The sequence below is a fragment of the Phaeoacremonium minimum genome (assembly GCF_000392275.1).
Source record: "Phaeoacremonium minimum UCRPA7 unplaced genomic scaffold PA7_03_scaffold_311, whole genome shotgun sequence".
In the NCBI taxonomy this organism is placed as follows: Eukaryota; Fungi; Ascomycota; class Sordariomycetes; order Togniniales; family Togniniaceae; genus Phaeoacremonium; species Phaeoacremonium minimum.
Genome location: NW_006921216.1, coordinates 5,672 through 23,790, shown reverse-complemented (window position 1 = coordinate 23,790; position 18,119 = coordinate 5,672). Strand labels below are relative to the sequence as shown.

The 18,119-nt window shown below is 51.2% G+C and overlaps 4 protein-coding genes across 4 annotated transcripts; 2 read left to right on the top strand and 2 right to left on the bottom strand.

Annotated features, from left to right (window-relative positions):
* Positions 1 to 807: 807 nt before the first annotated feature.
* On the bottom strand, positions 808 to 2,501 carry UCRPA7_4031 (putative cwfj domain-containing protein; the record flags this gene model as incomplete). The annotated part of the gene is made up of 2 exons (XM_007916585.1): positions 808 to 2,440; positions 2,488 to 2,501. The coding sequence occupies 2 exons, from the start codon at positions 2,499 to 2,501 to the stop codon at positions 808 to 810; spliced, it is 1,647 nt and encodes a 548-aa protein (XP_007914776.1).
* A 2,938-nt stretch (positions 2,502 to 5,439) lies between these two features.
* UCRPA7_4030 (putative u3 small nucleolar rna-associated protein 20 protein) lies at positions 5,440 to 11,049 on the top strand (the record flags this gene model as incomplete). Its single annotated transcript, XM_007916587.1, has 1 exon — positions 5,440 to 11,049. One exon carries the CDS (start codon positions 5,440 to 5,442, stop codon positions 11,047 to 11,049), a length of 5,610 nt encoding a protein of 1,869 aa, XP_007914778.1.
* Positions 11,050 to 12,813: 1,764 nt separating this feature from the next.
* On the top strand, positions 12,814 to 15,492 carry UCRPA7_4029 (putative cullulin 3 protein; the record flags this gene model as incomplete). Its single annotated transcript, XM_007916584.1, has 3 exons — positions 12,814 to 12,855; positions 12,951 to 15,247; positions 15,318 to 15,492. The coding sequence occupies 3 exons, from the start codon at positions 12,814 to 12,816 to the stop codon at positions 15,490 to 15,492; spliced, it is 2,514 nt and encodes an 837-aa protein (XP_007914775.1).
* Positions 15,493 to 16,711: 1,219 nt separating this feature from the next.
* UCRPA7_4028 (hypothetical protein) lies at positions 16,712 to 17,761 on the bottom strand (the record flags this gene model as incomplete). Its single annotated transcript, XM_007916586.1, has 1 exon — positions 16,712 to 17,761. The coding sequence occupies one exon, from the start codon at positions 17,759 to 17,761 to the stop codon at positions 16,712 to 16,714; it is 1,050 nt and encodes a 349-aa protein (XP_007914777.1).
* Between the last annotated feature and the right edge of the window lie 358 nt (positions 17,762 to 18,119).

Genomic DNA, 18,119 nt, shown 5'->3' with positions numbered 1-18,119 from the left:
GGGCCCGTTTGCTAGTCGTGGTAGGGCGCTGGATGGCGTGCTTGTGAGTTATCACGTAGTCTGGCGAAGGCATTCTGTCTCTCGAGTTCAATCTCATTAGCGAGATTCTGGTTCTTTGGTAGTCCCTCGAAGACAGGCTGTGAGTGTCTCCACAATGCCTTCCATTACTCCTATCTAGCACTTGTTAGCAGTATCAAATGGAGACGTTGGCCGAGAGAACGCAGATGCTTCGAGTTGTTGAAGTATCGGGAGGCGCGAAACTCATGCCTTTGTGCAAGTCATATTATTACACAATTCGAACAGACTCAACGGCTTGGAGCAGCAACAAATACCCTGATGGCCAATTGCGTTTCGTATGTATGAGGAACGCGAGCACCCCGAAACTCAGGACTTAAGATGGAAGTGAACACTATTCAAGCATGGCATGATGCTGCTTTGGAACGACGGCTCTCTTTGGAGCTCTCCTTGAGTGATTATTTAGGCTGACGAAATGGAATGCCGACTATGTAAGCTGCTTCTCCCCGAGAGGAAGCTTCCGAGGGTGTATGCCACCTTGCAAATTACCGCTGAGAATGCTCTAATATACAAGCATCCCGGCTCCATCTTAGGTGCCGTTGATGCTAAGCTTACTACATAGCAGAAACCGAAGAACAAAGGGTATGATGCACCATTCCTAGAACCGCCCAAGTCAACTTTTCCTTTTCCCATCTAGTTAGTTGCTCCACAGCTGGCATCGATGATAGGGAATGTGGTCCCAAAGACCGACATGAGCATCAATCTGGCGCCATTCGTCCTCATTAGGATATTCTAGCCTTCGGTAAAATCCCACGGCTTCATTGCCGTCCGGACCGCTTCGGCGTCCCTCTGCTCCTCGTCGTCGTCCTGCACGCAGTCTTGCCAGTAGATCCGCTTTTCCAGACCCATCAGCTTGGCCATGACCTTGCGCGGGTACTGCAGGTCGAAGCGGACATTCTCGTCAAAGTGCATCAGGAGACTCTTGCTGGCAATCCGGCCGCCGTCGGCGCCTTCGTCATCCTCCTCATGCCAGATCCAAATTCGCACGTAGTCGCCCTGGACCTCGTCGCTGATGCCAAAATCTTTGACCTGCAGTTTTGGAAGCTTGAGATTCTCCGCTTCGACGCGGAAGGCTGCCTCTACTAGACCTTTGCGAATCAGGTTGGACGATACGGGCATGAACTGCCAGTGTGCGTGGATGTTGGCGGCTCGGTTAATCTCCCATGTGACGCCGCCGAGCTTGTGTTTAGATTTCGTTGAGACCATGGCTTGTAGTGAATCTCGGAACCGAGTCATCTCTTTGAACGTGTTATCCGCCTCTTCGCCTGCCATCGTTGCCCGGCTGATTCTCGGATTGTGGTCCACGGTCACAATCATCATATGCGCAGGAAAGTCAATGCCGTGTTCAGCGAATGTTTCTGATGTGGAGAGCGGACCCTTGGCGGTAGCAAGATAAGTAGACTCCCCAATAAGAACCACTGTCTTGATGTCCGCGGCGGCGTTCGCCAAGCACAGGAAGCATTGGTCTTGGCTCAGCGGTTCTGCTCCCTGGCGTTTCTTGCGTAGATGGCGCGGTCGCCGGTCGTGATCGTTCCCGTTGGAGAAGCGTGAGAAGGCGGCATCCTGAGGCGGCCGTCGCTTCCGCGATTCTCGAGCAAGAAAAGGCGACGGCGTGCTGCTAGCTGGCGCCGTCGAGCCCGTCTGTAGTGTGAATGCATACATGGCCTTGGCCTTGGCGGCGTTGCCATACGTCGCCATGGAAATGAATCGTGTATACTGCTTCTCGACCTCCGCATCTGCCGCCTCCTCGTTGAGTGGGTGGAAGAACGGTTCTCGCTCGAAGAAGAAGTCTGAGTATGAAGGGCTGAAATGGTAACGCGGCTTCAGCGCTGCACACAGGTCTGCGACCGCATCGCTGCCGGTGATGGACGCTGGGTCAAAGGGCAAAGCAACTCCTGACCCGTTCCACACCCCGGAGGGCCACATTGTAGTAAGCAGAATATCGGCCGAGTTCGCGCCTTTGAGAGACTTCGCGTCGTCTGGTGTGTGTAGAGGTAGATACTGCTCTTTCGACTGACCACCCACAATATCAGGGTCCAGTATACCGCCTAGTGTTGCTATACGTATTCCATCTGAAGTCTTGGTTACGCTGCGCTTGCCCAGGTAGTGCAGGTTCGGACATATCTCCTCGTCCTTCTCGATCTTCTCCACGATGCGCGACGGGAGGGCAGTGTTTCCAACGGTGAAATATGTAGATACGGGGACCTCAATCTTTCCCTCGAGGAGATTCGTGACTGCTCCGTCGTCTTGCTCGCCGAACAAGTTGCCGACCACGAGGGCGAGGGAGAAGTTGTTCTTCGAATGAAGGGCGGTGAGCTTGGCAAACGCTGACTCCAATTGGCCGTTGACGTTACCAATGACAAAGCTAGACAAAGTCAGTATACTTGGAAGCTTCGTGTGCGTGAGCCTTACATCTTTGCCGCCATGGTTGCGCGCTCAATGGCCCCCTTGCCAGGAACCCTCTTCCAGGGAACTTCAAGACCGCTTAGGTTCGCGACTGGATAATCAACATGCCCTTGAAGTTGATGAAAGTAAGAGTGTACGGCGGAAAGTTCAAGTGAATGCGATTGTAGTAGAAGTAGCGCTTGGACTAAGTTGTCACGGATTGTTGCTTTATCGAAGTTGTCGCAAAGTGTGAGGAGGATGAAGCTGGCGGGTTCAATTGACGTTAGCTCTAGCACCGATAAGATTATCTTAGCGTACTGGAAATTCTGCCGAAGCGCGGTGAGCCGAAACAGGGCAAGGTAAAGCAATGACCCCACCAGACGGGAAACACTCTCTGTTCGCGGTGACCGAAGACTGTTTGTGATAGAACCTGGCCGGGTCTCAAATGCATATATGTATTCAGAAGTAAATATGTAAAGAGAGATTTCATAAAGAATAGAAATGGGATGGGCTGGTAGTCTAGTCTAGCGGTGCTTGGATGTCTGGACTTATACCAGGGCACCTGAGGTGGGCACCATCATCGTGCTATCAGCTTATCTTAGCGTCTTCCGCCCTCCACCGCCAAAAAATTTCGGGCAGGCCGCCTTCACAGAGTACTGCCATTCTCTCCCACTCAAACATCTTCTCATGGCCCTGGACCGAGATTTAAGCTGAAGCGCAACCGGCTTCACTCGAGTCAAAATGCCCTCAAAGGCCTCAGGGCGGATTGTTAAGTCCAAAAGGGCAATAAAGACTACACCACACCAGAAAAATCACCGATGGGAGTCCTTTACTACCAAGGTCGCCCTGCTCCATTCCCTCGATCCCCTCCGAAAAGTACGCCGTCATGACCTCGATGCCGAAGACATTTCCACGACCACCTCATACTTCCGCAATGGCGTCGAGAAATGGGCAGATCTCAATATCTCCAAGCCCTTTACGGACTTTAAGAGGGCAGTTCTGCCTCTCTGCGAGTCGCTCCCGCAAATACTCCACTTCGAGGAGAAGATCATGGGCTTGCTCGCCTCGTACATAAGTCTACAAGAGAAGGAGGCCCTCGAGCCTCTATTAGACCTTTTGACTGCATTTGCGCATGATCTAGGAGTGCGCTTCGAAAAGCATTATCAGAAGAGCCTGGAGCTTATCGTGTCTGTCGCTGGAAGACCGCAAGATGTGGAGGTTATTGAGTGGACATTCGCCGCTCTGGCATGGCTATTCAAATACCTGTCAAGACTCTTGGTCCCGGACTTGAGACCGACGTACGATATATTGGCACCATTACTAGGCAAGACAAGGCATCCGCCACACATTGCAAGATTTGCGGCAGAGGCACTGAGTTTCATGATCAAGAAGGCAGCGGCTCCGGCGCACCGGGAGAAGGCATTGCCATTGATCATCCAGCACATTCGAGACGACTTGCAACAAGCCTTCGGGACGAAACAGTTTGAGTTGTACTATAACGGCATCATGACCATGTTTGCCGAAGCAATGAAGAGCTCTGGGACGACACTTCACTCTACCGCTCCCGAGATTTTTAACGCACTTCTGGCTGCTATACCTGGCGAAGAATTCAACTTTCAAGTGACCTCAGTGTGGTCTGACGTGTGCTGTGGTGTTTTGACCAGCGTTATTCACCACTCGACACTGGAGACTTTTGAGGCGCTTGCGGATGCCATAATCGCGGAGGCGCCAATGGGAATGACTAGCTCAGATTTCCAAGCTAACGAGCCAAAAGGTCTGATATTCATCAGAATTTTTGCCATCATGGTAGGAGTTCGCAATGGCTCAAGAGTTAGTGATTGGTCCGGCTTGATCCGAGGACTGACCAAGAGCCTTGAGAGTCTCTCAAACACCACTGAGAAGACAGTTGTCGATAACGAAATTGTGGCTTGGCAGCACATAATGGTTAACACGGCCATAGCATTGAGCCTGGCGCCTATGGATTCTCTATTGGCTTCAATATCCGACTTGACGAAGATCCTCACACGGGAGCCTTTCATGAGAATGTATATACCATTCTGCGCCTACTTCGCCGAACTGAACCCAGCGCGATTCCAGGGTCTTCTGCAGAAATCTTTTCAAAGGTTTATAATTGCGCACTGGTCTGACGGTAGCAATGAAGAAATGCTCTGCAGCCTTCTTCCGAGGATGGTAGCGAACGGCGCGTTACCTGCTGGCGAGGAGAAGGATAGCTGTGCCCTGCCTCAATCATGGCAAGCTCAAATTGTAAGTAAGTTTGAGCGACTGGAAATAACTCCCTTCCCCGAGCGAGGATCTTACGACAAAGACGCAAAAACGTGGCGAGATAAGTGCTTGCCGAAGTACTCTTCACTTTTGCAAGTTCTGGAATCCACGACAGTACATCCCTCGACGAATGCGAGAATTGCGGAGCTGCTTCTCAGGAAGCTGAAGCTCGCACTACGACCATCCTCATCTCTTGCAACAGACGAATCGCACTTCATTGTGAGCCAGGGATTTCGTGCGTACTTGCGGATGAGCAAAGCGTCTGGCTCCGTGGACGCCAGCATAAGCCCTCTTCTCAAGGCTGCTGCAGCTCGATTCTCGAAAATACCTGGGTTCCTCGACGCATTCCTCGATTATATGCTTGAGTTGGCCTCAACAGACCAACCTAAGCAAGACAGTAGCAGCGGGAGCGAGAGTCCAACCACGGAGGAAGACCCCTTAGTTGCATGTCTCATCTCCAATCTCAGCGCGCCTTCTCATGATCTCAGACTGGCATCTTTAAAGATTCTTGATATCCTTCAAATTACGCCTGATCAGCACTCATGCTTGTCCACCATGATTGCAACTGAGCAGATTCCCCTTGATCACACGAGTCCTCGAGTGATTGCTGTACATCTTCGCAAGCTAGGGCAGTCATACAGTCATACAGATGAAAAGTCATGGCTACGACAAGCCGTGCCAGCATTTCTCTTTGGCATGATGACCATACGGCTCTCTCCTGTGTGGGATGAAGCGATCGAAGCGATGAAGGCTATTGCTACTACCAAGACTGCAGACGACGTCATCTCAAGCCTTGCGTTTGAGTGGCTTGATGTTCCTTCGCCCAAATGGGAGGGTCGTTCGAATGAGGTAGTTGGTACCAAGAGATACGGACTAACTGATTTTGAATGCCAAAATTTCGACCGATTGCGAGACGTGGCCAAAGAAACTACTCGACTTATTGACGATCCTACCGATGTTATGCTCCAGACATTCGAGGACAGGCAGGAAATCGTGCTGGCCCGGCCCGAGAACGCGAGACACAAGGCTCTCAAAATTCTCACAGCCATCCCGGCAGTTGCGGAGAAACGATCTCGCAAGCTGGTGCCCTATCTCTTCGCTGTGAGTGATAGCGGAGACGCATTCGCGGATGAAGAAGACGGAGAGGAGACGATCCAACAAGAAGCTTGGTTTTTGACAGACAAGAAGGCTCTTATTGGTGTTTTCGCTCAGTTTATCAATCCCAAGGTTTTGTATCAGAGCTCGAGAGTGTATAATGCTCTGCTGACCTTCATGGCAAATCGCGACATCGAAGTTCAGAAGCTTGCTCTTAAAGCAATCCTGACCTGGAAGCTCGACGGCATCAAACCATACCAAGAGCATCTAGAGTATCTCTTAGACGAAGCAAGATTCAAAAACGAACTCACTGTTCTGTTCCAAGGAGATCAGAAGATTCAGCCGGAGCATCGTGCTGAGTTGATGCCTGTTTTGCTCAGACTTCTTTACGGGCGGGCAATTTCAAAGAAAGGAGCAGCAAGTGGACGAAATGGGTTGCATGCAACACGACTCGCTGTCATCCGTAACCTGTCCGTGGAAGATCTTGGCGGGTTTATCGAGATCGCTCTGGGAGATCTTTGGCAAATCCGCATCGTCGACGATTCCGGCCTTCAAGAAACCGCATTCAAGAACGAGGTTGTATCGGCCCGCAAACAGGTTGGTGTGCTGAACATGACCGAGTCTATTATCAATGAGCTGGGCACAGACGTCTCGGTTTACATGGAACCCTTGGTCAATGCGGTTCTATACTGCCTCATTTCAACATGCCGCAAGTTGCAAGCGACCAATGAGGATAACGATGAAGAGGATGGCGAGCGTAGCGAAAACTCTCTCTTGAAAGTAGCAAGAACAACATCGTTGAAATGTCTGTGTGCATTGTTCAGAAACAATACTTCGTTCGACTGGACACCCTACCGGGAACACATGGTCTCGGAAGCAATCAGTCCTCGAATTGAGAAACTCGCGTTAGAGACAACACAAGGTGTGTCGTGGACCTGGAGAATCCTGGAGACGTGGTCACTGCTACCGCGGAATGCACTCTTTCTCTCGCTTGATCAGCGAATCATCCCTGAGATCACCAAGTCACTTTCCATCGAGAAGGGCAAAGACGAGCCTAAGATCTTTGCTCTGGGAATCATCAGAAACCTAGTGAAGCTTGCACAAGCCCCAGCTGCCGAGTCAGAATTCAACGAACTTATTCAAGCAGAATTGTTGGATCCAAACATCGATGGAATTCTTGGCGCGATAAGCCATGTACTCCGCGAACAACATGATATTGGTCGCAACCTCCTGGAGGCCTGCGTAGATACTGTGGTGGAGCTCTCGCCATTGGTGAAGGAATCTAAGAATGTGGAGAATCTGCTTGATATTTCCACATATCTGCTGCAACAACCTCTCCGAAGAGTCAATCCAAAGGTGAAAGGCTCAATCCTCCTTATTCTCGAGCACTTCATCGTTCTAGATGATTTACAGCGCAATATTGAGCTGAAGCAGACCGTCTACCATACATTAGCGTCCTTGTTCAGTTTCTTCAAGGATAAGCAGAACAGAGAGTCACTCTCACGAGTATTAATCGTGTTTGCGGCTCAGGAGACGTCGCTGCAGGAGGTTGCGAAACTTTGTGCAGACTTGAACTCATATGTGGAAGGCAGGTTAGATGAGCCGGACTACGACAAGCGTCTTGCTGCTTTCAGAAGCATCACTCGCGAGCGCGAGGTCCAGCTCACTGTTGAGCAATGGCTACCATTGTTGAACAATATGGTGTTCTTCCTTCGTCAAGATGAAGAATTTGGTATTCTGTCGACCAACGCAGCCGATGTTTTGTGCACATTTGTGAATGCTGCGGTTTCTGCCTGGGATCTGCCATCAAAATCCCCATATGTCACACAACTTTCTGATGTGATCCTGCCAGCAATCTATGCCGGCGTTCGTGAGCCATCAGAGGCTGTTCGACGCGAGGTATTGAGACTCCTCGGTCACCTGGTCACTCAACTGGGAGTTTGGGAACCATTGAGTGATCTCACTTCACTAGCGCCGGCGAAAGACGAGGAGTCAGACAAGGCATTCTTCTTCAACATCCTCACACCGGCTGTCTCTAGACAAGTTCAGGCACTTCAACTTCTTGTATCAGTGAATGAACGCTCGCCGTTCAGCAGCAAGAATGTCAGTCAGATATTCATTCCACTGTTAGAGCACTTCATCTTCGGACGTGAGGAGGGTAGCGATGATCAAGGACTAGGAGCTCAGGCAACTAGCACTATTGCTAGCCTGTCTGTGTCTCTCGATTGGTCTCAATACAGGGCTATCCTGCGACGATACATCGGCTTCCTCGAATCAAAACCAGAGTTGCAGAAGCAAGTGATACGACTCCTGGACAAAGTCGCTGATTCGCTTGTTTTTGCCAAAGAGCATGGCACCGAAACAAAAATGGATCTCGATCAGTCAGAGTCTGGCCAAGTCAAGTACCGCTTGGCGACTACTCTCCCTAACGAGACAAAGATTGGAGAGGAAGTTTCCAACAACTTTCTGCCGTTGATGTTGAAACACCTACACGACAAAGACGAAGAAACTGTCAGCGCCAGAGTTCCCGTCGCTGTGATTATAGTCAAACTTCTGACGATTCTACCCGAGAACATGCTCAATACAAAATTACCCGGAGTTCTGACTGATATATGCCATATTCTGCGGTCGAAGGCCTGGGAGTCTCGAGAAATGTCCAGAAGCACTTTGGCCAAAATTGCGTGCATACTTGGACCTGGCTCTTTTGGTTTCATTCTGAAGGAGCTTCGAGGAGCTCTGACCAAGGGCTACCAACTTCACGTGCTTTCATATTCTCTTCATACACTTCTCCTCGCCGTGATACCGGAATTTGCTCCAGGTGAGCTCGACTATTGTCTTGATTCAATCATGGCCATAATTATGGACGACATCTTTGGTGCTACGGGCCAAGAGAAGGATGCCGAAGAATACGTGTCTAAGATGAAAGAAGTCAAGAGCAGCAAAAGTCAGGACTCGATGGAGCTGATCGCCAAGAATGCATCTGTCAACCAGCTCGCCAGCCTAATCAGGCCCCTACAGTCTCTCTTGTCCGAGAAGCTAGACGTGCGGACTGTTCGCAAGATCGATGAGCTACTGAATAGGATCTCGTCTGGTATCCTACAGAACAGATCTGCTGAGAGCCGAGACACTCTGGTGTTCTGTTATGAGGTTATTCAGGACGTTTACAAGGCCCAAAAGCCTCGAGCAGAAGCCCAAATTGACCCAAGAGTCAAACGATATTTGGTTCAAAAATGGGTTCGCAATACTACCAAAGGCGAAAAGTATACACACAAGCTCATCCGATTCTCAATCGATGTCCTTCGCTCTGTGCTCCGGAAGCATGACAGTCTAAGGAACGCAGCTAATGTCAGTGGCTTCCTGCCCATACTCGGTGATGCGGTCGTTGCTGGTGAAGAAGAGGTCAAGGTCGCCGCCTTCAAGCTTCTCGTCGTCTTGATCAAGGTCCCATTCAAAACGACTGAGTCAGCCGATCTCTACAAAGTCGCCTTCAAAGAAGCGCTCAAGTCGATTTCAATATCCATCACAACTACGAGCGATATTGCGCAAACAGCCTTAAAGCTCTGCTCCCAAGTTATCAGAGACCGCCGAGAGATACCTATCAAGGATGCCGCAGTCGACATGCTGCTGGGGAAGCTGAAGGATGACCTCACACAACCGCTTTACAGACATGTCACCTTTAACTTTCTGAGATCAGTCCTTGACCGTAAGGTCGAGACCGCAACTGTATACGACACTCTTGACTACGTTGGCACGATTATGATTACGAATGATGATAAAGATACCCGTGATCTAGCGCGAGGAGCGTACTTTCAGTATCTCCGAGAATATCCACAGCAGAAAAAACGGTGGACAAAGACCAAGGAGTTCGTGGTTGCCAACCTCAAGTATCAGCGAGAAGGGGGTCGTCTGTCGGTTATGGAGATCATACATCTTCTGCTCATGAAGACTGCGGACGATTTTGTCCAGGAAGTGGTCGCCACCTGCTTCATTCCGTTGGTCTTTGTCCTGGCGAACGATGAAAGCGAGCGTTGTCGCCTTGCCGCAGGCGAGCTGATCAAGGAGATATTCAGGAAGGCTGATAAGGAGCGTTTGCAGAAGTTCCTCACACTCCTGAGATCTTGGATCAGCCAAGATGAGAATGCCGCGGTGCTCAAACTCGCTTTGGAGGCCTTTTCATTCTACTTCGCTGCAAAAGAGGAAAGCGTCAAAGATAAAAGGGATATAGAGCTCGTCATCAAGAAAATCACTGGAGTGCTGGGTGAAACGCAGTCTGACTGGGAACTCTCGAATACTGGCCTCAGAGTTGTACAAACTCTCCTAGGCAACTTCCCAGCAAAAATATTGTCTCAGGACTCGCAAGAGTTATGGACTGTCGTCATCTCTTCGTTGGCGCATCCTAGGGAAGAGGTCGTGCTCAGTTCTATAAAGCTTTTAGGCTTGTATCTCGCCGATTTTGCCAGCAACGCGGCGAGCGGCTCAGAAGCCCAGACTTTGAAGGGCTCCTATGGCCTTACCTTAGACCAGGACCAGACCACACAACTCGTCCGTCACATGCTTGATGTTTTGTCAGGCCTTGAAGTTGAAGAGGGGTTAGCGGCTGAGGCTGCTCGAATTCTTCTTTTCCTTGGCGCTTTTCTCGATTCAGATGTCGACGCTTCCGACTTAGAAGAGCGTGACGAAGATGATGATTTCTTCAAGGACGAGGAAGTCGATGTTACCATGGGATACGTGTTCTCTAAACTATCGGCCATTGTGAGAAGAGAGACGCCACCACGAGCGTCGGCTTTGGTTGGCAAGCTAGCTGCGATCGAAGCGCTCGAGGCATTCTGCATCAAAGCAACCAAGGAGGACATCAAGGCCTCTGTCCGGACGATCCTCAGGCCATTACGCCACCTCACAGATCCTTCCATTCGCCCCCCTTACGTCCTTGATGAGACCTTCAAGTCTCGATACGAGTCTCTTAAGACTAAAGCACAGTCTATTATGGAGCTACTGCAGCAGAAGCTGGGAGCCTCAGACTACACAAAGGACCTCCTCGCAGTAGGCGAAGAGATCAAAGATAGGAGACAGCAACGCTCAAGTAAGCGCAAGATCGAAGCAATCACCCAGCCTGAGAAGTTCGGCAGGGAGAAGAGGAAGAAGATGGATAAGAAGAAAGAGAGGAAGAAGGCCAAGGGCCAAGAACACCGAAATCACAGAAGAGGCTACTGATACCTCAAGGATTCGCGTGCATAGCGTAACGAATAATTATACATGATGAATTGTACAATGCTTTCTATCATACATCGTAAATGCTTGGTACATTAGACTCGAGTTCTATGCTCGATCGCCGTATTAATGAGTGGTGTGGTAATCCCACGATTTTTGCGATTCTAAAAGTAGTACAAGCTGGATGGCTCTGTCCAGCAGGGTATAATAACAGAAGCCTAACGCCGTACGCAATAGTCCATCGTCTATCCTATGTCTCGACTCTCCCTATCAGGTCGCCTTACTCCCCCTTCCGAATGATGTCCCAGGCGCAGAACCGTCATCTTTAGCCTTGTTTACTCGGGGAGCAGGCTCCGTAGTCAATCTCTCTTCACGATTTGTAGTCGTCCCGTCCTCCCAGAACTCGACATCGCCATCTTCGCCGAGGGTTCCCCTCTTCACGAGCTGGCCCTTTTCTCGCATGAGATCCTCGACAGTGATCTTTCGATTGCCAAAGATGTTCAAATGGTCGCTTATAATGTGCCTGTTGCGACACGACGGGCAGGTGATGAGGACGCTGCCGTGGTGGTAGCCCTGCTTGGAGATGTTGTGTGCGGAGCGTGTGCCGCATGGAACACAGGTAAAAGAGAGCTCGTAAGTTGGCTGCTGGGGCCGCGATGCTCGCTGCGGTGCTTTTGATTGTGACTCAGATTGTATTGTGGATGGGGTTGAAGAGGGTGGTCGTGGGATACTATGCGCGAAGCGGCTCGTTGAAGGTAACGATATCGACGGATGCCACACTGCAGGCCGATTTACACAGCCGGCTCTGAAACTCGTTCTCGAAACATTGCGCGCTGGCCTAGAGAGCGCAGAGAACAACGCTGATACCCCTTTGGAAGTCATCTTGTTCGCGGAAATGATCGGTTCCATGCGACCAGTATCTGTTTCCTGAAGCAAGTGAGATCCAGAACAATTGCTTCCCGCGTCGTTGGTCAGCTACCTACGTGCACCCATCCGGCAGAAAAAAGATGATGAGGCGGGATGCTTATCGCTTATCCGGCCGAAGATTTGGCCGATCCGGGGATATAGGTACAGGTGGTGTAGGTGTCTGACAACAGTAACGGTACCACCTTCCAGCAAAAGATACATCAGTCCTAACAGGATCGAGGACTAACTGGCAATAAAGAGATATATCATTAGTATTGATACATTTTTGTTAGTAAAACGGGCGTCTAGTTCATCCACCAGGAATTTACTGCATAGTAGTGGTGTCGAGTCTTCTTTGCCTCTCCCAATGCCTGCAAGGGTGGGGCTAGAGGCCCACACCAGCGAGCTCTCTCAACCAACCACAGCTGGGTCGTGAATGGCAGACGAGGCGGGCACAGTGGGATGCACGATGTATACCTATTTGGTAGGGCACCTGGAGGTAGCTATTTTGGAGGCCACTGCCTTTCAGCACACCAACAACCCAACCAAGAACAACAACAGGCTCCGGTCGCGTCTGGGGGCTTCTTTCTGCTTCTTCTTCTTTTCTTTTCAGTTCAGTGCGATGCCTACAGTCATTCAGCCTCGCCAAGACGGGCAAGAAGACGACTTTCTTCGGCGGATCTCCTCTCCTCTATATCGACGATACCGCTGTCTGTGACCGCTATCGCCGCATTCACCCCACTACCAAAAAGGGCATAACTGGCCTATCAGCACGGTCTGACAGGACGAACGACGACTTAAACGCCAAGTACGAGGAGAGACGAGGAGACAAGCTAAAGAACATATCAGGTTGCCATCACGATGATGCACCGACCTGGTGGGAAGATCCGACCGCCACGCCGGGTAAGCATCGTTCATGGCCATTTGATACAAACCTTGCTTTGCTACTGGTTCAAGTTGACGTTTTCAACCTGGGATATGATGCTGATATACTACAGCCCATTGCCGCGCGAGGTGAGACCAACGAATTCGAGACCTGCTGGAACACCCTCAAAGAAGCCCTAGTCGACATTCACAACCGAAACGCCGGCAAACTCTCCTTCGAACAGCTGTACCGAGCCTCATACAAGATTGTACTAAAGAAGAGAGGAGATGAGCTCTATGATAAGGTCAAGCTCTTCGAGGAACAATGGTTTCACGACAAGGTCATTCCCGCGATACAGGGGTTGCTCTCGCGAAATCTCATCACCATGACTGTGGATGGCCTCCCGGGCACGACTGCGAATGAGCGAAGACAAATGGGCGAGAAGTTCCTGCGGGGGCTGAAAGACTCTTGGGAAAGCCATAATTTCTCCATGAACATGATTGCGGACATTCTGATGTATTTGGACCGTGGCTACACGACCGACACCAAACGACCCTCCATCTTCACTACTACAATTGGCCTCTTCCGAGATAATATCTTACGGTCGAGGCTTAATGACATAGGGTACGAGGGGCTTCTGACGGGCGTGTTCAACGCCGTCGCCCTCGATCTGATCAATATGGAGCGGGAAGGCGATGTTATAGACAGAAATCTGCTGAGGAAGTGCATTTCCATGTTTGAGGATCTCTATGAAACAGACGATGAAAACGATGACGACAAGCTATACCTCACGACTTTCGAGCCAGAGTTTCTCGACGCGAGCAGGCGGTTCTACCGGCAGGAAGCGACCAGGCTGGTTCGCGACTCAGACGCTGGCACCTGGCTTCGCCACACGCAGCGTCGATTATTCGAGGAACAGGAGCGTTGTGAGACGACTATTTCGAAGCTCAGCGCGGCGAATATTGCCAAGGTGGTGGACGAGGAGCTCATCTCGAGTCATCTTGAAGAGTTTCTTGCCCTTGAAGGCAGTGGACTCAAGTCAATGATCGACAACGACCGGCTCGAGGATCTGACCATTCTCTACCAACTAGTCTCCCGAGTGGACGCCAAGAAGGAAGTTCTGAAGAATCTTCTACAACGGCGTGTTGTTGAGCTTGGTCTAGAGATCGAGAAAGTCCTTAAAAACACGGATTTTTCAGTGCAACAAACTGCGGCGGAGGGAGATGACGGGGGAGAAGGTGCGGAGAAAGCGAAGCCGCAGCCGTTGACTGGAGCTGCTCAGACAACTGCTGCTGCTATTAGATGGGTAGATGATGTTCTTCAGCTGAAGGACAAGTTCGACCGTATCTGGACGCAGTGCTTCGATGAGGATCTTGTCATCCAAACTGCCCTGACAAAGAGTTTCTCAGACTTTATCAACATGTTCCAGCGAAGCTCAGAATACGTTTCTCTTTTCATAGATGACAATTTGAAGCGTGGCATCCGGGGCAAGACAGAGATAGAAGTCGACGCCGTTCTAGAGAAAGCCGTCACACTTATACGGTTCCTCCAGGATAAGGACATGTTCGAGAGATACTACCAGAAACATCTCGCTCGCCGGCTGCTCCATGGCAAGTCGGAGAGCCAAGATGTCGAGAAGCAGATGATTTCTCGCATGAAGCAAGAAGTCGGAAACCACTTCACCACCAAGTTCGAGGGCATGTTCAAGGACATGGATATTTCGAGAGACCTGGCAGAAGACTACCGCAGTCATATTCGTGGTCTAGGTGATGTCGACCGGAAAAATATTGAACTCAGCATCAGCGTTCTTACGAGCAACAACTGGCCCCCTGAAGTTATGGGCCGCTCATCACAACTGGAAGATGGCTCGAGGGTAGAGTGCAACTACCCTGCTGAGATTAAGAGCCTTCAGCAGAGCTTCTTCAAATACTACCTCAAAGATCGGAGTGGTAGAGTCCTCACTTGGGTTGGATCCGCCGGCACTGCGGATATCAAGTGTGTATTCCCCAAGATTCCCGGCAAAGAGACCGGCCCTCTCAGCAAGGAGCGGCGGTACGATCTCAACGTATCGACGCACGGAATGATTGTGCTGATGCTCTTCAACGACCTTGCCGAGGGAGAGTCGTTGAGCTTCGAAGAGATCCAGGCAGAGACCAACATCTCGCCTAACGAACTCAGCCGAGCATTGGCCTCCCTCTCAGTGGCACCCAAGGCCCGAGTTCTCACCAAGGAACCATCCACAAAGGCCGTCAGACCGGGCGACAAGTTCATGTTCAACACGTCCTTTGTCAGCAAGACGATCAAGATCAAGGCGCCAACAGTCAGCGCCGTCTCCAAGGTGGAAGGAGACGACGAGCGCAAGGAAACCGAGAAGAAGAACGACCAGACCAGAGCCCACATTGTGGACGCGGCAGTCGTCAGGATCATGAAGTATGCCCCCTCACCCCTTCAACCTATGGCTTCTGAAAGTTGCCGTACTAATCTGACTCTCCCGCAACAGGCAACGCAAGGAGCTGACGCACAATCTCCTCATCACGGAGGTCGTCAACCAGCTAGCTTCACGCTTCAAGCCCGACGTGCCCCTGGTCAAGAAGCGGATCGAGGATCTTATCGCGCGCGATTACCTCGAGCGCATGGAGGATTCTTCTCAATCGGCCTACCGATATCTTGCCTAAAAACCTGTCCCTTACCCCTGGACAGGCACTCGACGATACTCCGACCGATGCAGCGATACGGGGCACACACGTTGCATGCCCCCGAAATAACTGACGATGGATTTGACATGACGACGAAGCCATCGGGTACCGAGGCGTTGGTTGGTAGGCGGACTACATTTTGATCTCACGAATGCATGGATGCACGGTAGGCAGGCAGGCAGGCAGGTACCTAGACTCTAAGCTCGAGACTTGAGTTGGTTTGCTCCGAGGGCTTGTCGCCGTTAGTACTCGATAGCCTCTGATAGATGGGCTCGAGTGAAGCAAACAAAATTAAGGACAGTACCCTATCTTGACCCATCTCCGTCTCATGTGAAAGTTATACGAGAAGAGGCATCGTCACGCTGATGGTCGTATGCTCCTGAGTTATCGTGCCGAGGTGTAATTGTCTCGCCATCACGCAGGTGATGGTCGGATCTGTAAACGCGCTTGACAATACTCTCACATCATGAAAAGTACGCTGGGATGTGCACTGTGAATCCCATGCTGATTGGCGACGAGAGAGTAATCTGATTGGTGGCCCATATGCTCTGCGTGAAGGTTCCATTCTAACGTCACGTTTTTCGTCTTTTCAAGTATTGCACATTACACACATCTTAGTAGCAATAGGCCATTCCGAAATTCTCATTCAATTCAATTATCCACGAGGAGGCATCCAAAAGTGCTTCCTCTATGCAATTCCTCAAAAACGCAAATCATGTCCATCCTTTCATCCATCAGCTGGCACGTTTAAAGTGATCGTGACTTTCGTGCCTTTCCGTTTCCGCATTCATTCATCCACTCATCCACCCGTCCATGATGCGAAAGAGAGAAAGAAGTTCGCCCTTGTCGTCATAGAAGCACGCCCAGGTGTGCAGGGTACCGTACAATCGTACATAATGGGGGTATATTAGAAAAAAAAAGCAGTTTTGTAAAGAGGGAGCCACCGGGGTGCGGGCCGTGCCGCAGAGTATCGCAGGAAAGGTCATGAAAATGTCCATTAACGCAGTTTTCAGGTTCAACTCCGAAAGTGCTGAAGATGAGCTAAGAGCTCTATGATAGTGGAGGGGTTCGCAAGGCGACCCACAGTTGATCGAATTTGGGGTTCGATCAGAAGCGATGATGATCAATGGCACAATAAACGCCAGACGATGTTGTGTAAGTGGTGACTCTCCAGGGGCCGAGGTTCCGTGGCCATCCTTTACAGGCCTGCTTGAGCTGGCACCGAGCCTTCTGAGGCGCGGCGGACCATCTCAAAATCGCGCTGTGGGCGCTGTACGTGATGGAAGTCGAGCAAGAGCTCGACAAGAGTCTCTGCGTCTCGATGGAGCGCAGTGAGCTCTGCGGCGCCACTGCAAATGCTGCCGCCATCGTTACGAGCCTTTCTGTAGGCCGCAAAGACAATGCCGCGGTTGTTGTTGCGGCGCTTCTTCTGACCGGTCTTTCCAGCGCTCTGGGTACTGTTGGCATGCGTGTGCTGCATGCTGTGCTGCTCCGTCGCAGAGCCTGGGCAACGGGCATCGGAGCTGTGTCCAGTGTAGAACGAGCAGGCGTATCCGCGAGCGAACTCCTCGGGCTTAGCATCGTCTTGGCGAAACTCAACCCATCCGTCAGCGCGAAGAAACTTCTTGTGAATCGTAGCTGACAGGCGGAATGGGTGCTGGAGCTGAGCTAGTCCGTAGCCAGTGAGGAGGCGGCTAGTCATGCCCGAGTTCTTGCCAGTACAAGCTATTGTGCCGTCAAGGCAGATACCGTGATCGGAAGGAGCATGAACGGAGCCGCGAGGTGTCGCAAGTGAGCTTGAATCTGATAGCCAAGGCGCAGGTGAGATACTGGAGGTCGGCGAAGTAGGTGGTGATGAAGGTGAAGATGAGGCAGCGCTGATGCAACGGTTATGCACATGCGCGACGCGGTTTGGCCACAAGTTGACGATATAAAGAAGGTCGAAATCGTACTTCTTGGCGATCCGAGCAGCTTCCAGCGCAGCGAGAGCGGCTGGGACACCGGTGAGGGGAGATGAAGGCATGATGCCAGCTCGACTCGGAGACAGGGGAGCGGGGACCGGGATGCGGGCGCTAGGAGGCGGGACGGGTGGAGATGGAGGAAGGTGCCGAGGTGGTGGCCGCGCGGGGGTCAGGGGTGCTGGGATAAGTGACTTCCTTTCGCCAACGATTTCGTCGTCGCTGAGGGATAGGAACTCGCGGTACTTTGGCTCTTCAAGCACGAGGTCTCGCTTGAAATCTGACACCATTGGCGTGCTGGGTAAGTTGGAGTCGCTGACCACTTTCCGGAGAGGTATCTCGCGAGGTGGTGTCGGGCCTGCTGCCTCCTCAGATTGGGTGCGGAGGTGGTTTCTCAGACTGAACTCAGTGCTGAGTTTGGGGTGGCTCAACATCGAGTCGCGAATAGGCGTCATCTCAGGAGATGGACCAGGAGTGGGTTGACTCAAAAGAGGCGCCGGAGGCAAGCACTTGTGAAGGTTAGGTGACGGAGTTGTGGGCGAGTAGTTGTCGTCTTGATCGGAGGGTGGGGGCGTGTCGACGCGGAAGCTTGAATAGATTGGTAACGCTTCTTGTAGGCATCTCACAGCAGGCTTGGAATCTGGAAGA